The sequence below is a fragment of the Perca flavescens genome, chromosome 13 (genome assembly GCF_004354835.1).
Source record: "Perca flavescens isolate YP-PL-M2 chromosome 13, PFLA_1.0, whole genome shotgun sequence".
NCBI classification, from domain to species: Eukaryota; Metazoa; Chordata; class Actinopteri; order Perciformes; family Percidae; genus Perca; species Perca flavescens.
The window spans coordinates 33477643-33496165 of NC_041343.1; the positions used below are offsets into that span (position 1 = coordinate 33477643).

At 39.0% G+C, this 18523-nt stretch overlaps 1 protein-coding gene across 1 annotated transcript in view; it reads right to left on the reverse strand.

Annotated features, from left to right (window-relative positions):
• Nucleotides 1–4754, reverse strand: part of LOC114566732 (post-GPI attachment to proteins factor 2) — a 19425-nt gene extending 14671 nt beyond the window's left edge. Inside the window, exons 1-2 of the mRNA XM_028595412.1 lie at nt 4389–4754; nt 3535–3703 (exon numbers count right to left, since the gene is read on the reverse strand). Coding sequence (XP_028451213.1) covers nt 3535–3702 — 168 coding nt within the window. The 5' untranslated portion in view covers nt 3703; nt 4389–4754. The remainder of the gene's footprint in view (nt 1–3534; nt 3704–4388) is intronic.
• Nucleotides 4755–18523: the final 13769 nt, after the last annotated feature.

Below are 18523 nucleotides of genomic sequence, written 5' to 3' on the forward strand. Positions count from 1 at the left end.
CACACAGAGACACACACACACAGAGAGAGACATACACACAGAGAGAGAGAGACACACACTCACAGAGACACAGAGAGAGACACACGTGTGTGTGTGTCTGACCTGGCAGTGTGTGTAGACTGCCTCCACCTAGTGGTAGATGAGTGAGTGAGTGTGTGTGTGTGTGTGTGTGTGTGTGTGTGTGTGTGTGTGTGTGTGTGTGTATGACCTGGCAGTGTGTGTAGACTGCCTCCACCTAGTGGTAGATGAGTGAGTGTGTGTGTGTGTGTGTGTGTGTGTGTGTGTGTGTGTGTGTGTGTGTGTGTGTGTGTGTGTGTGTGTGTGTGTGTGTGTGTGTGTGTGTGTGTGTGTGTGTGTGTGTGTGTGAATCCTAAATGGCTGCCATGCCTACAGAGGAATGTACATAGCACGTCATGACAGACTAGTAGACCTCGTAGTGAAGGACATATCAAACCACTTCCCTCCCTCAGTAAGAATGTTCAAACATCATCAGGTAAAACCATCCATGTCCCCCCACTGCAGTAGTACCTCTAGTAGTAGTAGTAGTAGTAGTAGTAGTAGTAGTAGTACCTCTAGTACTCTCCTACACCTGGTGGCCAACACACCAGCTGTAGTTATTATCAACGAGGAGTCCAGGGAGGTGCATGTTTTAGAGGTAGGCTGCAGCTTTGATTCCAGCATGGAGGAGTCTTTCTACACCAAGGTAGTTAAATACCAACCACTCCTAAACACCATCTCAGAGCTGGGCTACAGGTGCACACTACTAGTCTTCATATCTGGTAGCCTAGGAAACACACACAGGCTGGTAGTAAGAGGGCTGCAACTACTTGGGATGACCAGAAAGAGGATAAACGGCTTGCAAGGTACTGTTCCATATCTGCTATTATTGGCAGCCGCCACATATGGCGGAGACACTGCTAGTTATACCCTTAATAACTGAGTATTGTGCTACTTATACGCTTAATAACTGAGTATTGTGCTACTTATACCCTTAAGAACTGAGTATTGTGCTACTTATACGCTTAATAACTGAGTATTGTGCTACTTATACGCTTAATAACTGAGTATTGTGCTACTTATACCCTTAAGAACTGAGTATTGTGCTACTTATATCCTTAAGAACTGAGTATTGTGCTACTTATACCCTTGAGAACTGAGTATTGTGCTACTTATACCCTCGAGAACTGAGTATTGTGCTACTTATATCCTTAAGAACTGAGTATTGTGCTACTTATATCCTTAAGAACTGAGTATTGTGCTACTTATATCCTTAAGAACTGAGTATTGTGCTACTTATATCCTTAAGAACTGAGTATTGTGCTACTTATACCCTTAAGAACTGAGTATTGTGCTACATATATCCTTAAGAACGGAGTATTGTGCTACTTATACCCTTAAGAACTGAGTATTGTGCTACTTATACCCTTAAGAACTGAGTATTGTGCTACTTATACTCTTAAGAACTGAGTATTGTGCAAGTTATACCCTTAAGAACTGAGTATTGTGCGACTTATACTCTTAAGAACTGAGTATTGTGCTAGTTATACCCTTAAGAACTGAGTATTGTGCTACTTATACCCTTAAGAACTGAGTATTGTGCTACTTATACCCTTAAGAACTGAGTATTGTGCTACTTATATCCTTAAGAACTGAGTATTGTGCTACTTATACCCTTAAGAAATGAGTATTGTGCTACTTATATCCTTAAGAACTGAGTATTGTGCTACTTATACCCTTAAGAACTGAGTATTGTGCTACTTATATCCTTAAGAACAGAGTATTGTGCTACTTATACCCTTAAGAACTGAGTATTGTGCTACTTATACCCTTAAGAACTGAGTATTGTGCTACTTATACTCTTAAGAACTGAGTATTGTGCTAGTTATACCCTTAAGAACTGAGTATTGTGCTACTTATACTCTTAAGAACTGAGTATTGTGCTAGTTATACCCTTAAGAACTGAGTATTGTGCTAGTTATACCCTTAAGAACTGAGTATTGTGCTACTTATACTCTTAAGAACTGAGTATTGTGCTACTTATATCCTTAAGAACTGAGTATTGTGCTAGTTATACCCTTAAGAACTGAGTATTGTGCTACTTATATCCTTAAGAACTGAGTATTGTGCTACTTATATCCTTAAGAACTGAGTATTGTGCTAGTTATACCCTTAAGAACTGAGTATTGTGCTAATACTCTTAAGAACTGAGTATTGTGCTACTTATATCCTTAACAACTGAGTATTGTGCTAGTTATACCCTTAAGAACTGAGTATTGTGCTAGTTATACCCTTAAGAACTGAGTATTGTGCTACTTATATCCTTAAGAACTGAGTATTGTGCTAGTTATACCCTTAAGAACTGAGTATTGTGCTACTTATATCCTTAAGAACTGAGTATTGTGCTGCTTATATCCTTAAGAATTGAGTATTGTGCTACTTATATCCTTAAGAACTGAGTATTGTGCTACTTATACCCTTAAGAAATGAGTATTGTGCTACTTATATCCTTAAGAACTGAGTATTGTGCTACTTATACCCTTAAGAACTGAGTATTGTGCTACATATATCCTTAAGAACGGAGTATTGTGCTACTTATACCCTTAAGAACTGAGTATTGTGCTACTTATACCCTTAAGAACTGAGTATTGTGCTAGTTATACCCTTAAGAACTGAGTATTGTGCTACTTATACTCTTAAGAACTGAGTATTGTGCTAGTTATACCCTTAAGAACTGAGTATTGTGCTAGTTATACCCTTAAGAACTGAGTATTGTGCTACTTATACTCTTAAGAACTGAGTATTGTGCTACTTATATCCTTAAGAACTGAGTATTGTGCTAGTTATACCCTTAAGAACTGAGTATTGTGCTACTTATATCCTTAAGAACTGAGTATTGTGCTACTTATATCCTTAAGAACTGAGTATTGTGCTAGTTATACCCTTAAGAACTGAGTATTGTGCTACTTATACTCTTAAGAACTGAGTATTGTGCTACTTATATCCTTAAGAACTGAGTATTGTGCTAGTTATACCCTTAAGAACTGAGTATTGTGCTAGTTATATCCTTAAGAACTGAGTATTGTGCTACTTATATCCTTAAGAAGTGAGTATTGTGCTGCTTATATCCTTAAGAACTGAGTATTGTGCTGCTTATATCCTTAAGAACTGAGTATTGTGCTGCTTATACCCTTAAGAACTGAGTATTGTGCTACTTATATCCTTAAGAACTGAGTATTGTGCTAGTTATACCCTTAAGAACTGAGTACTGTGCTACTTATACCCTTAAGAACTGAGTATTGTGCTACTTATATCCTTAAGAACTGAGTATTGTGCTACTTAGATCCTCGAGATGTGAGTTTTGTGCTTGTAAGGGATATTGTGTAGATCTGCTGCGTGCCACTGGTCCATGAGTTGTGTCTTGTATTGTACTGCATCTGTCATATTTGTGTCCCTGTACTATTTTTCTTTATGTGGACATAAATAAATGGTTAAAGTGTGTGTGTGTGTGTGTGTGTGTGTGTGTGTGTGTGAGACCTGGCAGTGTGTGTAGACTGCCTCCTCATAGTGGTAGATGAGTGAGATGAAGAGGCAGCCGATGAGGCCGGTCAGAGGCAGCAGCACCGTTGCCACGGCGAAGCTGGTGAACGGGATCCGGATGAGAGGACGGTCCCGGTCCAGACCACTGTAAGACCCCTGGAGCATCCTGGACACACACACACACAAAATACACACACACACATAATACACACACACACACAATACACACACACACACAATACACACACACACACATAATACACACACACACACACATAATACATACACACACACACATAATACATACACACACATAATACACACACACACACACACACACACACACACACAATACACACACACACATATAATACACACACACACATAATACACACACACACACACACACACACACATAATACACACACACACACACACACATATAATACACACACATAATACACACACATAATACACACATAATACACACACACACAATACACACACACACACACACACACACATAATACATACAAACACACACACACAAAGACACACACACACACACACAATACACACACATAATACACACACACACAGAGACACAGACACACATAATACACACACACACACACACATAATACACAGACACACACACACACACACACACACACACACACACACACACACACACACACAACACACACAGGTAACGTCAGTTCATCTCCCTGGACCTGTCTCTCCCATTGACAGTACATAAGGTCTCTCCACACAGTTTTCCCGGCTAACAGCCATCTTTGAAAGGGTCAATATACATTATATATGTCACGTTATGAACGTAAACCGCTCACCTTTACAGCTCTCCAGGCTGGCGCGACCAACGGCTCCGCTCAACGGCCATTTAACAACCGTTAACTGTCAGTTTATCAACCAATTAAAGGAGCTAATCCCGTTAGCTCAGGTTAGCTTCAGGTAACATGACGTTAGCTTGGAACTTCACGTCGACTTTAACGTGAAACGGGGCTTTTAAATCTGTAAAACAGTTTCTTAGCCCAGACGTGTAGCTTCTCTAAAGCAGCTGCGTTCAGTTTACTATCACGGATATACTTTATATTTCTGTTTTTCTGTTAGTTTAATGATTGTCTAACGGACTTTGACAGAATCGGGCAAGCTACGATAAGGCGACGACGACTTCCGGCCAAACCCTCCTTCAGAATAAAAGCCTCATTAACAACATCCATGTTAATAAAATAAGACTTCCGGCCAAAACCTCCTTCAGAATAAAGGCCTCATTAACAACATCCATGTTAATAAAATAAAATAAATACGTATAACACTATATATTGGTCATTATAAGTATTTAAGGCATAGTTTGAAGTAGCTGCTGTATTGGCTGAGAGAGTTATGTTGTATTTGTCTAGAAATCAAAGATGTATTTTACCTTTGACTGTTGAAACCGAACAAAAAACCTGGATATGTCCGATGTTTAAATGCTATAAAAAAAGAGTTTCATTTTGTTTTCTACTGTCCTTTTTTACTGTGTGAACCGCGTGATGCCTTGTTTAGAAAGACAATAGACTACACACATATTATACTTATAAGTAAAAGTACTTTTTCTTTGATAAACTTCTCTAACTAACTAACTAACTAACTAACTAACTAACTAACTAACTAACTAACTAACTAACTAACTAACTAACTGTATTGGCTATAAAAGAGTATTTTATTGTGTGGTATTATTAGTACTTTAATAGATCTGAGTACTTCACGTTTTTGTCAGTTTGTTCGATGTATTACTTCCTCCACTTTTGCATCTTAACATACTCACTAATATAACTAATATAATATATTTCTGACACAGAATGCATGTAGTACTCAGTGATGACCAGCAGGTGGAAGCAGAACTCTGACATCAGAATAAAAATACAAATAAATAAATAAATAAATAAACGGAACAACTTTCTAGCAGAATTCAGTTTCAAACTGACTTGTTACTTTATTACAATAAAAACTGTGAGTCTTCATTACAGTTCAGGATGTCTTCTACATGATACTGACTGTGAGTAGTATACATAGAAACGAGTTGGAATATTTTAGAAGAAGTTTGAATATTCTAGAAAAAAGTTTAAATATTTTAGAAAAAAGATTAAATATTATAGAAAAAGTTTAAATATTTTAGAAAAAGTTTAAATATTTTAGAAAAATATTTGAATATTTTAGAAAAAGTTTAAATATTAAATAATAATAATAATAATAATTATAAATAAATAATTTATATTTTTATATTTTCTATATTTATAAGTCATTTTTCATGTAAATCATGTTAATGACAGCATTTTTTGCATCACTTTTAGATCTTTTAGGCAGATAATTTACTCAGTGACAGAGCCGAAATTGGGCCGGAGCGCACCGGAGCGCAGCTCCCCCTCCTCAGGTCCACAACACACCCTGCCGGAGCTCAGCTCCGTCTCCTTCAGCATCAAACATTTTGCCGGGGGTTCAGCCCCGAATGTTTTGAGTGTACCCGAATGTATTTTGAAAAGTTGACTGACAAATATGAAACCGGACGTCGCTTAGTGTCCACTCTCGCTGTAAAAAGCTGCGCAGCTTCAGGTTTATGGATGCGCTCTGCTGTGGACATGCTGCGGCAGATGTGTCGCGTTTGAGCTCCGTGTGTTTCTGCCAGAAGTTTCGGGTTTCCACCTCCGATGTTTAGCAGCGTACAGCCGCTTCCCTAAACGTCTCAAACGGAGCTCTGTGTTTCAAACGGGGCTCTGAGTCTGTCAGGAGGTCTGAGATCTACCGTATCAGCAGAGCAATCACGTCATGCACAGCAGACTACGGTGCAGGTAGCCTATAGATTATTTTCTAAAATATAGTATTAGTATATTAGTAGTATAGACTTTATTCTCGTAATAGCCTATATTATAACTTTATTTTTTTCACAACATATCACAAATCTCAGAGAGTACAGATGGGATGAGTTATATTTTGAATGTGCACAATTTTTTGGACATGAGCAGAAATCTTGCTCAATCATCTGAAATATTACAATCAATAGGTTTATTAATAAATTAAATTAATAATGTATCACTGAGGTGAATAATTGTCATATGCACATTTACGGAGGTTACTTCCCCAACAAAAGATGCAAAAAAGGGAAGAATAAATGATGCCTAAAGGCTACATGTGTGCTGACTCAGATATAATTAGAAAAGTCGATCTAAAGGAGAATAAATAGATGAAAGCAATACAGAATTCCTGACAGCCTTACTGCAATATTTTCCATTATGTTGTTATATTTGGATTGTAGCCTAATGTTTCCCTTTACATAAAGATAAAGGTAGAAATAGGTGCATACAAATTCACCAAAATGCAGAAAATGAAGTGTTTAATGCTAAAAAAATTCTGGTGGAGGACCCCCAGTCCCCCACATCATAAGTCACCAAACAAATCTGGAAGCAAAACCTTGGCCTTTGGGTTGCCAGGCCAGTTATGATTAGACCAAATGTTGGTGCCATCGAACTAACTGGAAGCTAAAATGAACATACACTGGCTATTAACAATTTTGAAAATGCCGCTGAAAACGGGCGAATCTCAACAAAGCTGGAAGTTGACGTCAACCTCCCAAAAACCGGAACCTTTGTCAGCCCCAACATTTACATAGGCTACACAACTGACCTGAGATCAGGTAGTACATTTACATAGGCTACACAACTGACCTGAGATCAGGTAGAACATTTACATAGGCTACACAACTGACCTGAGATCAGGTAGAACATTTACATAGGCTACACAACTGACCTGAGATCAGGTAGAACATTTACATAGGCTACACAACTGACCTGAGATCAGGTAGTACATTTACATAGACTACACAACTGACCTGAGATCAGGTAGAACATTTACATAGGCTACACAACTGACCTGAGATCAGGTAGAACATTTACATAGGCTACACAACTGACCTGAGATCAGGTAGTACATTTACATAGGCTACACAACTGACCTGAGATCAGGTAGTACATTTACACAGGCTACACAACTGACCTGAGATCAGGTAGTACATTTACATAGGCTACACAACTGACCTGAGATCAGGTAGTACATTTACACAGGCTACACAACTGACCTGAGATCAGGTAGAACATTTACATAGGCTACACAACTGACCTGAGATCAGGTAGTACATTTACATAGGCTACACAACTGACCTGAGATCAGGTAGAACATTTACATAGGCTACACAACTGACCTGAGATCAGGTAGAACATTTACATAGGCTACACAACTGACCTGAGATCAGGTAGTACATTTACATACTACACAACTGACCTGAGATCAGGTAGTACATTTACATACAACACAACTGACCTGAGATCAGGTAGTACATTTACATAGGCTACACAACTGACCTGAGATCAGGTAGTACATTTACACAGGCTACACAACTGACCTGAGATCAGGTAGTACATTTACATAGGCTACACAACTGACCTGAGATCAGGTAGTATATTTACATTACACAACTGACCTGAGATCAGGTAGTACATTTACATAGGCTACACAACTGACCTGAGATCAGGTAGTACATTTACATAGGCTACACAACTGACCTGAGATCAGGTAGTACATTTACATAGGCTACACAACTGACCTGAGATCTCTGCTATTCCATTACAAAATTCACTTCTGAAACTTTTTTATGCGAGAAATCAAGTATGTAAAGCTCAAATATGGGCCGATTTACCCGGCCTGCCTTCCTCCACAGACCCCGGCCTGCTCTGAGGTACTTGGAGCTCCGTCACGACTGGCAGCCCACAGCACTCCATACCCGCGCAAAGTCACTGTCTCTTGGGCTAATGGACTACTAAACGCTGGTGCTCTGACAGAGCTCCAGGGCCTGCAGCTCCCCTCTTCCTGCTAGCTAAATGCCCGGTGTGTGTGAGTGAGAGCGCGGTCAGCGAGCTTGTTACGCCAGCAATCTGTTACCACAGGTTCCAGTTAATCTTTTAATGTGTGTAATTATAATGTGTTGAGTTATTTAAACAAACGATTGGTCTCATTGATAGAGCCTGCGGCTGGATGGAGCTCTATCAATGAGAGCTAGCTAGCCTCCTCCTAGAATTCCTCTGAAATTCACAAATATTCATTAACTTGAAATCGGACAACGTTGTTAGCTTTATTAGACATTTAGATGTTGTGTATGTGGCGGGACATGTGTGTAACATGTGGTAAGAGATTTCTGGTGTAACAAGCTCGCTGACCGCGCTGTCACTCTCACACAACGGGCCATTTAGCTAGCAGGAAGAGGGGAGCTGCAGGCCCTGGAGCTCTGTCAGGGCAGCGGTGTTTGGTAGTAGTCCATTAGCCCAAATGGTGACTTTGCGCGGGTATGAGGTGCTGTGGGCTGCTGGAGCTCAATCGAGCTCACAGCAGGCCGGGGTCTGTGGAGGAAGGCTGGGCGGCGAGGCAGCACAGTTTTACCAAATTTGCAATTAGGCATCCATTTTCGTGAAACAGCCCATATTTGAGCTTTATATAGTTGATTTATTGCGTAAAAAAGTCTCAGAAGTGAATTTGGTAAGGAAACATTGCAGTGTCTGAGATTCTGTCGCATCTCTACGTGTGTGTATTGGCGATTCGCTCAACCAAACAGCACGCAGCTCATCTAAATATTCATGAGAATACCATATTTGGAAGAAAAGCTCTTGTTACAAATAGGGCCAAAACACAGGGATGCATAAGGGCCAATAAAATATCAACCAGGCCATTTTCAGCCCAACCAATGTTACATACCCCATTAGGAGACCTTAAGGAACAGTGTGAAATACTCTATATAATCATTATATCAACCATTTAAATTTAGTCAGGAAGCGAACAGCAAAACCAAACTTTACTTTTAATGATATTAAACAAAGAGAAATGTTCTCCCTGCACTGTTACTACTATTACTTCTATCTACGCCCTGCACTGTTACTACTATTACTTCTATCTACGCCCTGCACTGTTACTACTATTACTTCTATCTACGCCCTTCACTGTTACTACTATTACTTCTATCTACGCCCTGCACTGTTACTACTATTACTTCTATCTACGCCCTGCACTGTTACGACTATTACTTCTATCTACGCCCTTCACTGTTACTACTATTACTTCTATCTACGCCCTGCACTGTTACTACTATTACTTCTATCTACGCCCTGCACTGTTACTACTATTACTTCTATCTACGCCCTGCACTGTTACGACTATTACTTCTATCTACGCCCTTCACTGTTACTACTATTACTTCTATCTACACCCTGCACTGTTACTACTATTACTTCTATCTACACCCTTCACTGTTACTACTATTACTTCTATCTACGCCCTGCACTGTTACTACTATTACTTCTATCTACGCCCTGCACTGTTACTACTATTACTTCTATCTACGCCCTTCACTGTTACTACTATTACTTCTATCTACACCCTTCACTGTTACTACTATTACTTCTATCTACGCCCTGCACTGTTACTACTATTACTTCTATCTACACCCTGCACTGTTACTACTATTACTTCTATCTACGCCCTGCACTGTTACTACTATTACTTCTATCTACACCCTGCACTGTTACTACTATTACTTCTAGCTACACCCTGCACTGTTACTACTATTACTTCTATCTACACCCTGCACTGTTACTACTATTACTTCTAGCTACACCCTGCACTGTTACTACTATTACTTCTATCTACGCCCTGCACTGTTACTACTATTACTTGTAGCTACGCCCTGCACTGTTACTACTATTACTTCTATCTACACCCTTCACTTTTACTACAGTTGAAAATTAGCTGCTGACACATTTACGGAAATGTGTTTTAATGTGCGTCATCAGTTTTAAAGAAGAAGGAAATTAAAACACATTTCTGATTGGCTGACATCTACCACCTGTTTTGACGTAACTCTGATTTTTTTTAGACTTGGACTGAAGTTATAAGGGTGTGCCGTTGTCTTCATCAGACGCACACAGACACCCGGACTGAAGAGGAAGAAAAGAGAAGAGCAACTTTGTCTGTACCAGTGTTTCCTTGACACACGAAGGTTGATCTGAAGAGTTCAGCAGGTGGGAATCCTAACAGAGGAATCTGTAAATGTCTGATAATCAGGATCACTTTGATCACGTCTCTGTAACTCGACAGTAGAAAGGTTTCTTCATGCTGATAAGCTGATTCTAAATATCTATTTGAAATATTCTGTAGAATTTCTCTGAGTTAAATAACAGGGATCTGAAAAAGGTTTGCATGTATAACTGGCACAGGCTCAACACTGTTTGGATTTTAATCTGAGCTCACGTGATCAATGATAAATGTAGAGCAAGTTAAAACTGGTCGGACAGCGTTGGTGAAACTGGCTGAGGTTCAAAACAACCATGTTAAAACTCTGACACACCTTTGGTTTCGCTGAATCCTACAGACTGTCTCACTTGTTAAAGGTTCACAATGTTCATATCCGTTCATATCCGTATATATTTATCTGAACTATATAGAAGTAGTTAAAGCTGCAAGCGGTGATGAACAGCGTCTGGAGAAATAGTGTTCATGGCTATTCCTCAGAAAAAAACGGCATGCAAACTCCTATGGCGTTATATATGTGCCTCATTTCTGAGCGAGTAATTGTATGTTTTGACCACAGAGAACTATATTTTGCAAGCACATTACACTGCATTTTGAACAGAAATTAACACTTGCAAAAAATTATTTAGTTTGAGTAAACAAAAACCTATTCCTGTCAAAAAAGCAGTAGCTAGCTAGCTAACTAATGTTACTGCCAAGATATGGTTTCATTGTAAAGACAGTGTAAACACATGACAACACTTGACGAGTCCTATAACACCTCTTTGGTCTCCAGTGAAATCAAATCTTGGCAGTAGTTAGCTAACGTTTCTGCTTTTTGATATAAATTAGCATTAGCAACAGAAACGTCAAAAAAGCCCTGACGAAAAGAGACGAAAACATCTGAAAAAGAGAAATAAAAACTTGCTTAGTGGGCGGGAGGACAACACGAGGGTTAAATGTTGGCGGAGGCTTAACTTTGGTTCACATTTGTCTCACTGATAGTGTCTTTAATGAAATGTTTTTCTTCTTCTTAGTGATATATTTCCATAAAGTTTTAAAGATAAAAAAGACTTGATGAGTTCAACATGTTGTCAAAAAATGTCAAATCTGTTTCAGTTTGAAAATCAAAGAATGAAGATGTTTCCTTCAAAATTAATGTATTTTCTTCATTATAACATATTTTATTATTCTTCTGTATATAATCCAATGAATCCTATTTCCATTAAATGGTTGATAGAATGATTATATAGAGTATTTCACACTGTTCCTTATGGTCTCCTAATGGGGTATGTAACATTGGTTGGGCTGAAAATGGCCTGGTTGATATTTTATTGGCCCTTATGCAGCCCTGTGTTTTGTCCCTATTTGTAACAAGAGCTTTTCTTCCAAATATGGTATGCTCGTGAATATTTAGATGAGCTGCGCGCTGATTGGTTGAGCGAATTGCCATAGGCAGACATTAAAGATGCGCGCTGATTGGTTGAGCGAATCCCCAATACACACACATTAGAGACGCGACAGAATCTCATATTCCAGACACTGCAATGTTTCATTACCAAATTCACTTCTGAGACGTTTTTATGTGAGAAATCAACTATATAAAGCTCAAATATGGGCCGTTTTACGAAAATGTATGGCTAATTGCAAATAGCATTTAGCTAGCAGGAAGAGGGGAGCTGCAGGCCCTGGAGCTCTGTCAGAGCACCAGCGTTTAGTAGTGCATTTGCCAAAAACCGGTGACTTTGCGCGGGTATGGAGTGCTGTGGGCTGCCAGTCGTAACGGAGCTCCAAGTACCTCAGAGCAGGTCGGGGTCTGTGAAGGAAGGCAGGCCGGGCGGCGAGGCAGCGACACAGGCAGTACCGGCGCTGAACTCCGACACACAGTCGGACAAAGTTTGCAATTAGCCATCCATTTTCGTAAAACGGCCCATATTTGACCTCTACATAGTTGATTTCTCGCATAAAAAAGTTTCAGAAGTGAATTTTGTAATGGAATAGCAGAGATCTGCGCGACCTAGATTCGGAAGACTACCTGATCTCAGGTCAGTTGTGTAGCCTATGTAAATGTACTACCTGATCTCAGGTCAGTTGTGTAGCCTATGTAAATGTACTACCTGATCTCAGGTCAGTTGTGTAGCCTATGTAAATGTACTACCTGATCTCAGGTCAGTTGTGTAGCCTATGTAAATGTTCTACCTGATCTCAGGTCAGTTGTGTAGCCTATGTAAATGTACTACCTGATCTCAGGTCAGTTGTGTAGCCTATGTAAATATACTACCTGATCTCAGGTCAGTTGTGTAGCCTATGTAAATGTACTACCTGATCTCAGGTCAGTTGTGTAGCCTATGTAAATGTTCTACCTGATCTCAGGTCAGTTGTGTAGCCTATGTAAATGTTCTACCTGATCTCAGGTCAGTTGTGTAGTCTATGTAAATGTTCTACCTGATCTCAGGTCAGTTGTGTAGCCTATGTAAATGTTGGGGCTGACAAAGGTTCCGGTTTTTGGGAGGTTGACGTCAACTTCCAGCGTTGTTGGGATTCGCCCTTTTTCAGCGGCAGTTTCCAAATATGAAATTTTCATAGTAAAGGGGTATCAGTGGGACTTTGAGCTTCTATGTATGTCCTATTTACCCACGAACTGTCGTTATTCAACTATGACAGGGTAAAATCGGTTTTGCATTCTATCACCCCTTTAAAAGGGTTTAATGGTCCTATGACATGGTGCTCTTTGGATGCTTTTATATAGACCTTAGTGGTCCCCTAATACTGTATCTGAAGTCTCTTTTATATAGACCTTAGTGGTCCCCTAATACTGTATCTGAAGTCTCTTTTATATAGACCTTAGTGGTCCCCTAATACTGTATCTGAAGTCTCTTTTATATAGACCTTAGTGGTCCCCTAATACTGTATCTGAAGTCTCTTTTATATAGACCTTAGTGGTCCCCTAATACTGTATCTGAAGTCTCTTTTATATAGACCTTAGTGGTCCCCTAATACTGTATCTGAAGTCTCTTTTATATAGACCTTAGTGGTCCCCTAATACTGTATCTGAAGTCTCTTTTATATAGGCCTTAGTGGTCCCCTAATACTGTTTCTGAAGTCTCTTTTATATAGGCCTTAGTGGTCCCCTAATACTGTATCTGAAGTCTCTTTTATATAGACCTTAGTGGTCCCCTAATACTGTATCTGAAGTCTCTTTTATATAGACCTTAGTGGTCCCCTAATACTGTATCTGAAGTCTCTTTTATATAGACCTTAGTGGTCTCCTAATACTGTATCTGAAGTCTCTTTTATATAGACCTTAGTGGTCCTCTAATACTGTATCTGAAGTCTCTTTTATATAGACCTTAGTGGTCCTCTAATACTGTATCTGAAGTCTCTTTTATATAGACCTTAGTGGTCCTTAATGTCTAGCATCAGAATGGAAGTTATGCAACCATCTTTATCTTAATTATTGCACAGCGGACAATTAGGCTATGTTTGTCAGTCAGCAACAATGAAAACACACACACTGCTCAATTGAATATGAAGGCAAATGGCTTGCAATCGGCATTAATTCAACCACACTTATCAATTCATATTAAGCCCAAAATAGTTTCTGACTCACCAATCGGTATTATTTATAGACATAAAATCCATCCGCCGCTCTTTCCTCGTTAAGACGTCGAACACAGCGTTGTAAAACTCGTCTTTACGGGCCTTCAGTTTGCATAGTCTCTGGCTCTCAATTGACATAATGGCAAGGGCTGAAAGACGTGCTTGCCCGGTCCAGTTCCGACTTTATGTTTTGATCCGTTTCAGAGTGGTAAAATGTGCGCTGCACCGAAGCTGTGGCTGGTATTGTCAAGACCAGTTGCGGACACCGCTGCTGTCATTTTGACTTTGAATTTCGCGGGGATTACGCTTACAAACAATGTAGCTAATGACGTAAGCTGCGCAAATGTCCAGAAATATCTCGATTTTAATTGGTCCATGTCTGATATGTAACGTAGGTGATTACTGGCATAACATATTTACGTGTAAAGGCACAGCAGAGTTGTGCTTTTTGCCGTACATGTTGAGGAATACAAGATCAAAGTGCGCATGCGCAACATGGGTTTTTCGCTTGTCATCCGCAATGAATGGACAGTAAAAGCACTGCTTATTCTACCATTTCTTTTGTATTTTATTATGCGTAACTGCTACATTTGTCATCGTAACGTCCTAAAAATTTGAATAATACACATAAATAAAAATAGAAATACAAGTTTATTAAATAAAATTATTTAATAAACATTTTTATGTTTGAATTTTGACAGGGTAGGCAGTGCCTAGCTTACCTACCCTGACTTCACGTCTCTGGTGGCCACAAATAGCCATTGTTTGTTTTCATTTTAAGAAACGGAAACACTGTAATAAAGAGAAACATTTTATATCCCTTATTTTACCATGGCTATATGACGCTTACTGCAGAATGGATTTCAAGGAGTTTGCGCGCCGATTAATGGCCTCCACTGTTTATATTTTTTCTGCGAATCTTTAAATTAACAACATGTCCTAAACATGAGTTGAATTTGCAGCGCAGCGCCGCCACGCCTTGATGCTTGCGTAGTTCGCACCCTGCATTAAACCACATTGGAATGCCTGTCTAATGGTTTTTGAAAACTTAAGGCTTCTTCATAAAACTTGTCGGACATCACCACATTTTTGAATACATTTTTATTAATTTACATTAGTAAACTACAGGACAGCGTCTTTCAAAACATGACCTGCCCAAAAGAGAACAAAAAATGAATATCATTGTACCCAGCACTTCTGGAAATGCACTTCCAAATGCGTCTCTGTCCCCAGCACATTTCAAACCAAACTGACGCCCATGACCTCAGAGTCAGTTACTATGGTAACTTAACCTCAGAGTCAGTTGCTATGGTAACTGAGCCTGTGAACCTAACCTGGTAGGGAGCAGGTTTACTTCTCCCACTGACACAGCGCTCTTTCATTTCCTCATTTATTCATTCAGTCTGGATCAGGCGCATTTTAGACCAGTTTGTTATCACCATGAACAAAAAAATATATGTTGGTTTATTAACCATGTTAGGCAGACTATAAAACATTTAATTTCTCAAAACATGGCATTTCATTTTGTCTACGATCCTACTGATGTATTGTACTGATGAATTAAATTTATCCAGTTATTTTTACATCCATGTGAAATAGGAGCTGTTTGGAAATGACGACCAATAAACATACTCTCAGTTTTATTCATATTTACCTTGATTTTTCTTCTTTTCATTACCCCCTGTACACAACACCATTTCATCCAGCCATGTGTTCCACTGTGGAGTTTCTGTTGCTATGGTTACTAAGAACACAAACCTTAAACAATGATCCCAGGATTCTATTTTGTACAGCGTGGTGGAAATGACAGTGACCCCAAGGGACAAGGGTTCTACTTATGAAAAATATAAGAAAATATGAATAAATATAACAATATATATTATGTATAATTGAAATAGACACTATTTTATCATTTGTACTTGAAATCTACATTATTTAAGTATTTAATTTAAAATTAAGCAAGGTTGAAGATGTAAAGTCTGGTTTAGGGACAGAGGGAAAACAGTAAAAACCATGCATAAAGGCCTCATATTATATAATAAAAAGAATAATTGAGCCATGATAAATTTTTTACAAGTTACCATTAGGGTGAGGTAAGTGTGACAAAAACAAAAAAGAAGAAATGTTTTTTAGTTTTTATTATTTTACCCAGGGACATGAAAAGTACCATAGTTAAAGAATCACCCATATACATAACCTTATCATCCTCATATCACGAACGTATATACATAACCTTATCATCCTCATATCACTAACGTATATACATAACCTTATCATCCTCATATCACTAACGTATATACATAACCTTATCATCCTCATATCACTAACATATCACTAACGTATATACATAACCTTATCATCCTCATATCACTAACGTATATACATAACCTTATCATCCTCATATCACTAACGTATATACATTACCTTATCATCCTCATATCACCAACATCACCCATCTATGCTCTTACATCCCAGCAGATTATGTGTCGCATTACTTTTTTTGCAAACGGTATTTGTCTTTACAACATTGGTGATGTGGATCATATTAGTAAAGCCACTGTAGCAAAGCGCCGTCAGAAGAGTGTGACTTGCTCTGAAACGTGTTTTAAACGTTTTTAAAAGGAGTTCCCCAGTATTGCAGGTGAATGATGTAACCCTTTGAAGTAAAAGATTATGGGTAATAATTCTGATAATGATGGTGCTGCAGCCTCAGAATGGGATTAGTAGGACTTGGACTTTTTTGCCCGCAGGATTGCACCTAAATGAAATAGATTATAGGTTCATTACAATTTCACCAGTATAATTATTTATTAAACACCAAGACGAGGCTCTGGCACACATGTGATAGTCCTGCTTCTAGCTCAAAACCCTATCTCATATTGCTTAATGTTTAATACTGTGTGAGAGATAAACACACACATACAAACATACACACACACACATACACACACAGACAGAGATATTCACAGATACACATACACACACACACACACACACACAGACAGAGATACACAAACACACACTTGCACGCACACACACATACACGTGCACACACGCACAGACGGACAGAGATATACACACACTCACTCGCAGACATGCACAGACAGAGATATACACACATGCACACACAATCACACAACCACACAGACACAACCACACAAACACACACACACACACACACATATACACACACACACAAACGCACGCACAGACAGACAGAGATATACACACACAAACACAGTCTCACACACAAATGTAACTTTACCGCAACAGGTCAACATGTCAGGGATCAGATCACATGACCAACTGCAGTTAAAGGTTGCCATGACGACTCCTGTCTCTCTTCTTCTCCTGGTATTTCTGGTATGATTTAGTACAGGAGGCAGTGCCGCAGTTGGTGGACATGCCTTCACTTGGAAGTTCACAGTGCATCGTGTGAAGGCCAGAGTGCCTCCCTCAGCACATTGTTAGAAAGGGCACACTATTCCCTACATTTTGACCTAAAAGTAATGTATGAAGAGTTAAAACTGTGGATGGTATAGCAAGGTAAAGAGAATTTTGCTTCTGCCTTTTTCCACTCTGTCATTTAAGCCCTGCCCCGCTGAGACTGAGTCCTCCCATATACACCAATGTAAAAATGGCAGAAAGGCATTTTTCTAAGTCTCAAATAAGACTGAATATTTTAAAAAGTACTAATGAGATTTGAAAGTTAAATTCCAACCCTGAATGTATGAAAGATGTGGAACCTTTTAAAGTTTGAATGGAGTTTCTCTGTGAATGTATGAATGAGTAGCTAGCAGTTGAAAATGTATGAAAATGTGTCAACTTGGAACATTCTGTCCATAAGCTTTAATGGGGCAAAAATGCCCGCTAAATGTTGAATATCTCGGAAATTATAAATGTTATGAATATTATAAATAAACGCAATCGATTCTGAATCGAGCTGAACGTTTTGATGTTTGAATGTAGTTTCTGTCTTGAAAAATGTGGAAGGAGTTAATGTGCAAAAAATGTGGCGTGAGAATAAGAATGAATAAAAGTGTAGAATAACATAGTTGTAAATGCCTTCAACATTCACACCAATAAAGAGAAATGCAGGAAGATGGGGGGGAATAAAGACAAAGGGAGAGGAGGTGGGGTGGGGGTGCAGCTGACATCAAGTGGAGCAGTCTAGGAGGAACTCAGTCCTCCAAGTCGGTCGTCACACCCCCAGTGAATACTCTGACTAAGTGGTTAAAGGCAAATAATAGAACAGCTAGAACACTCTGAAAGTTCAGAA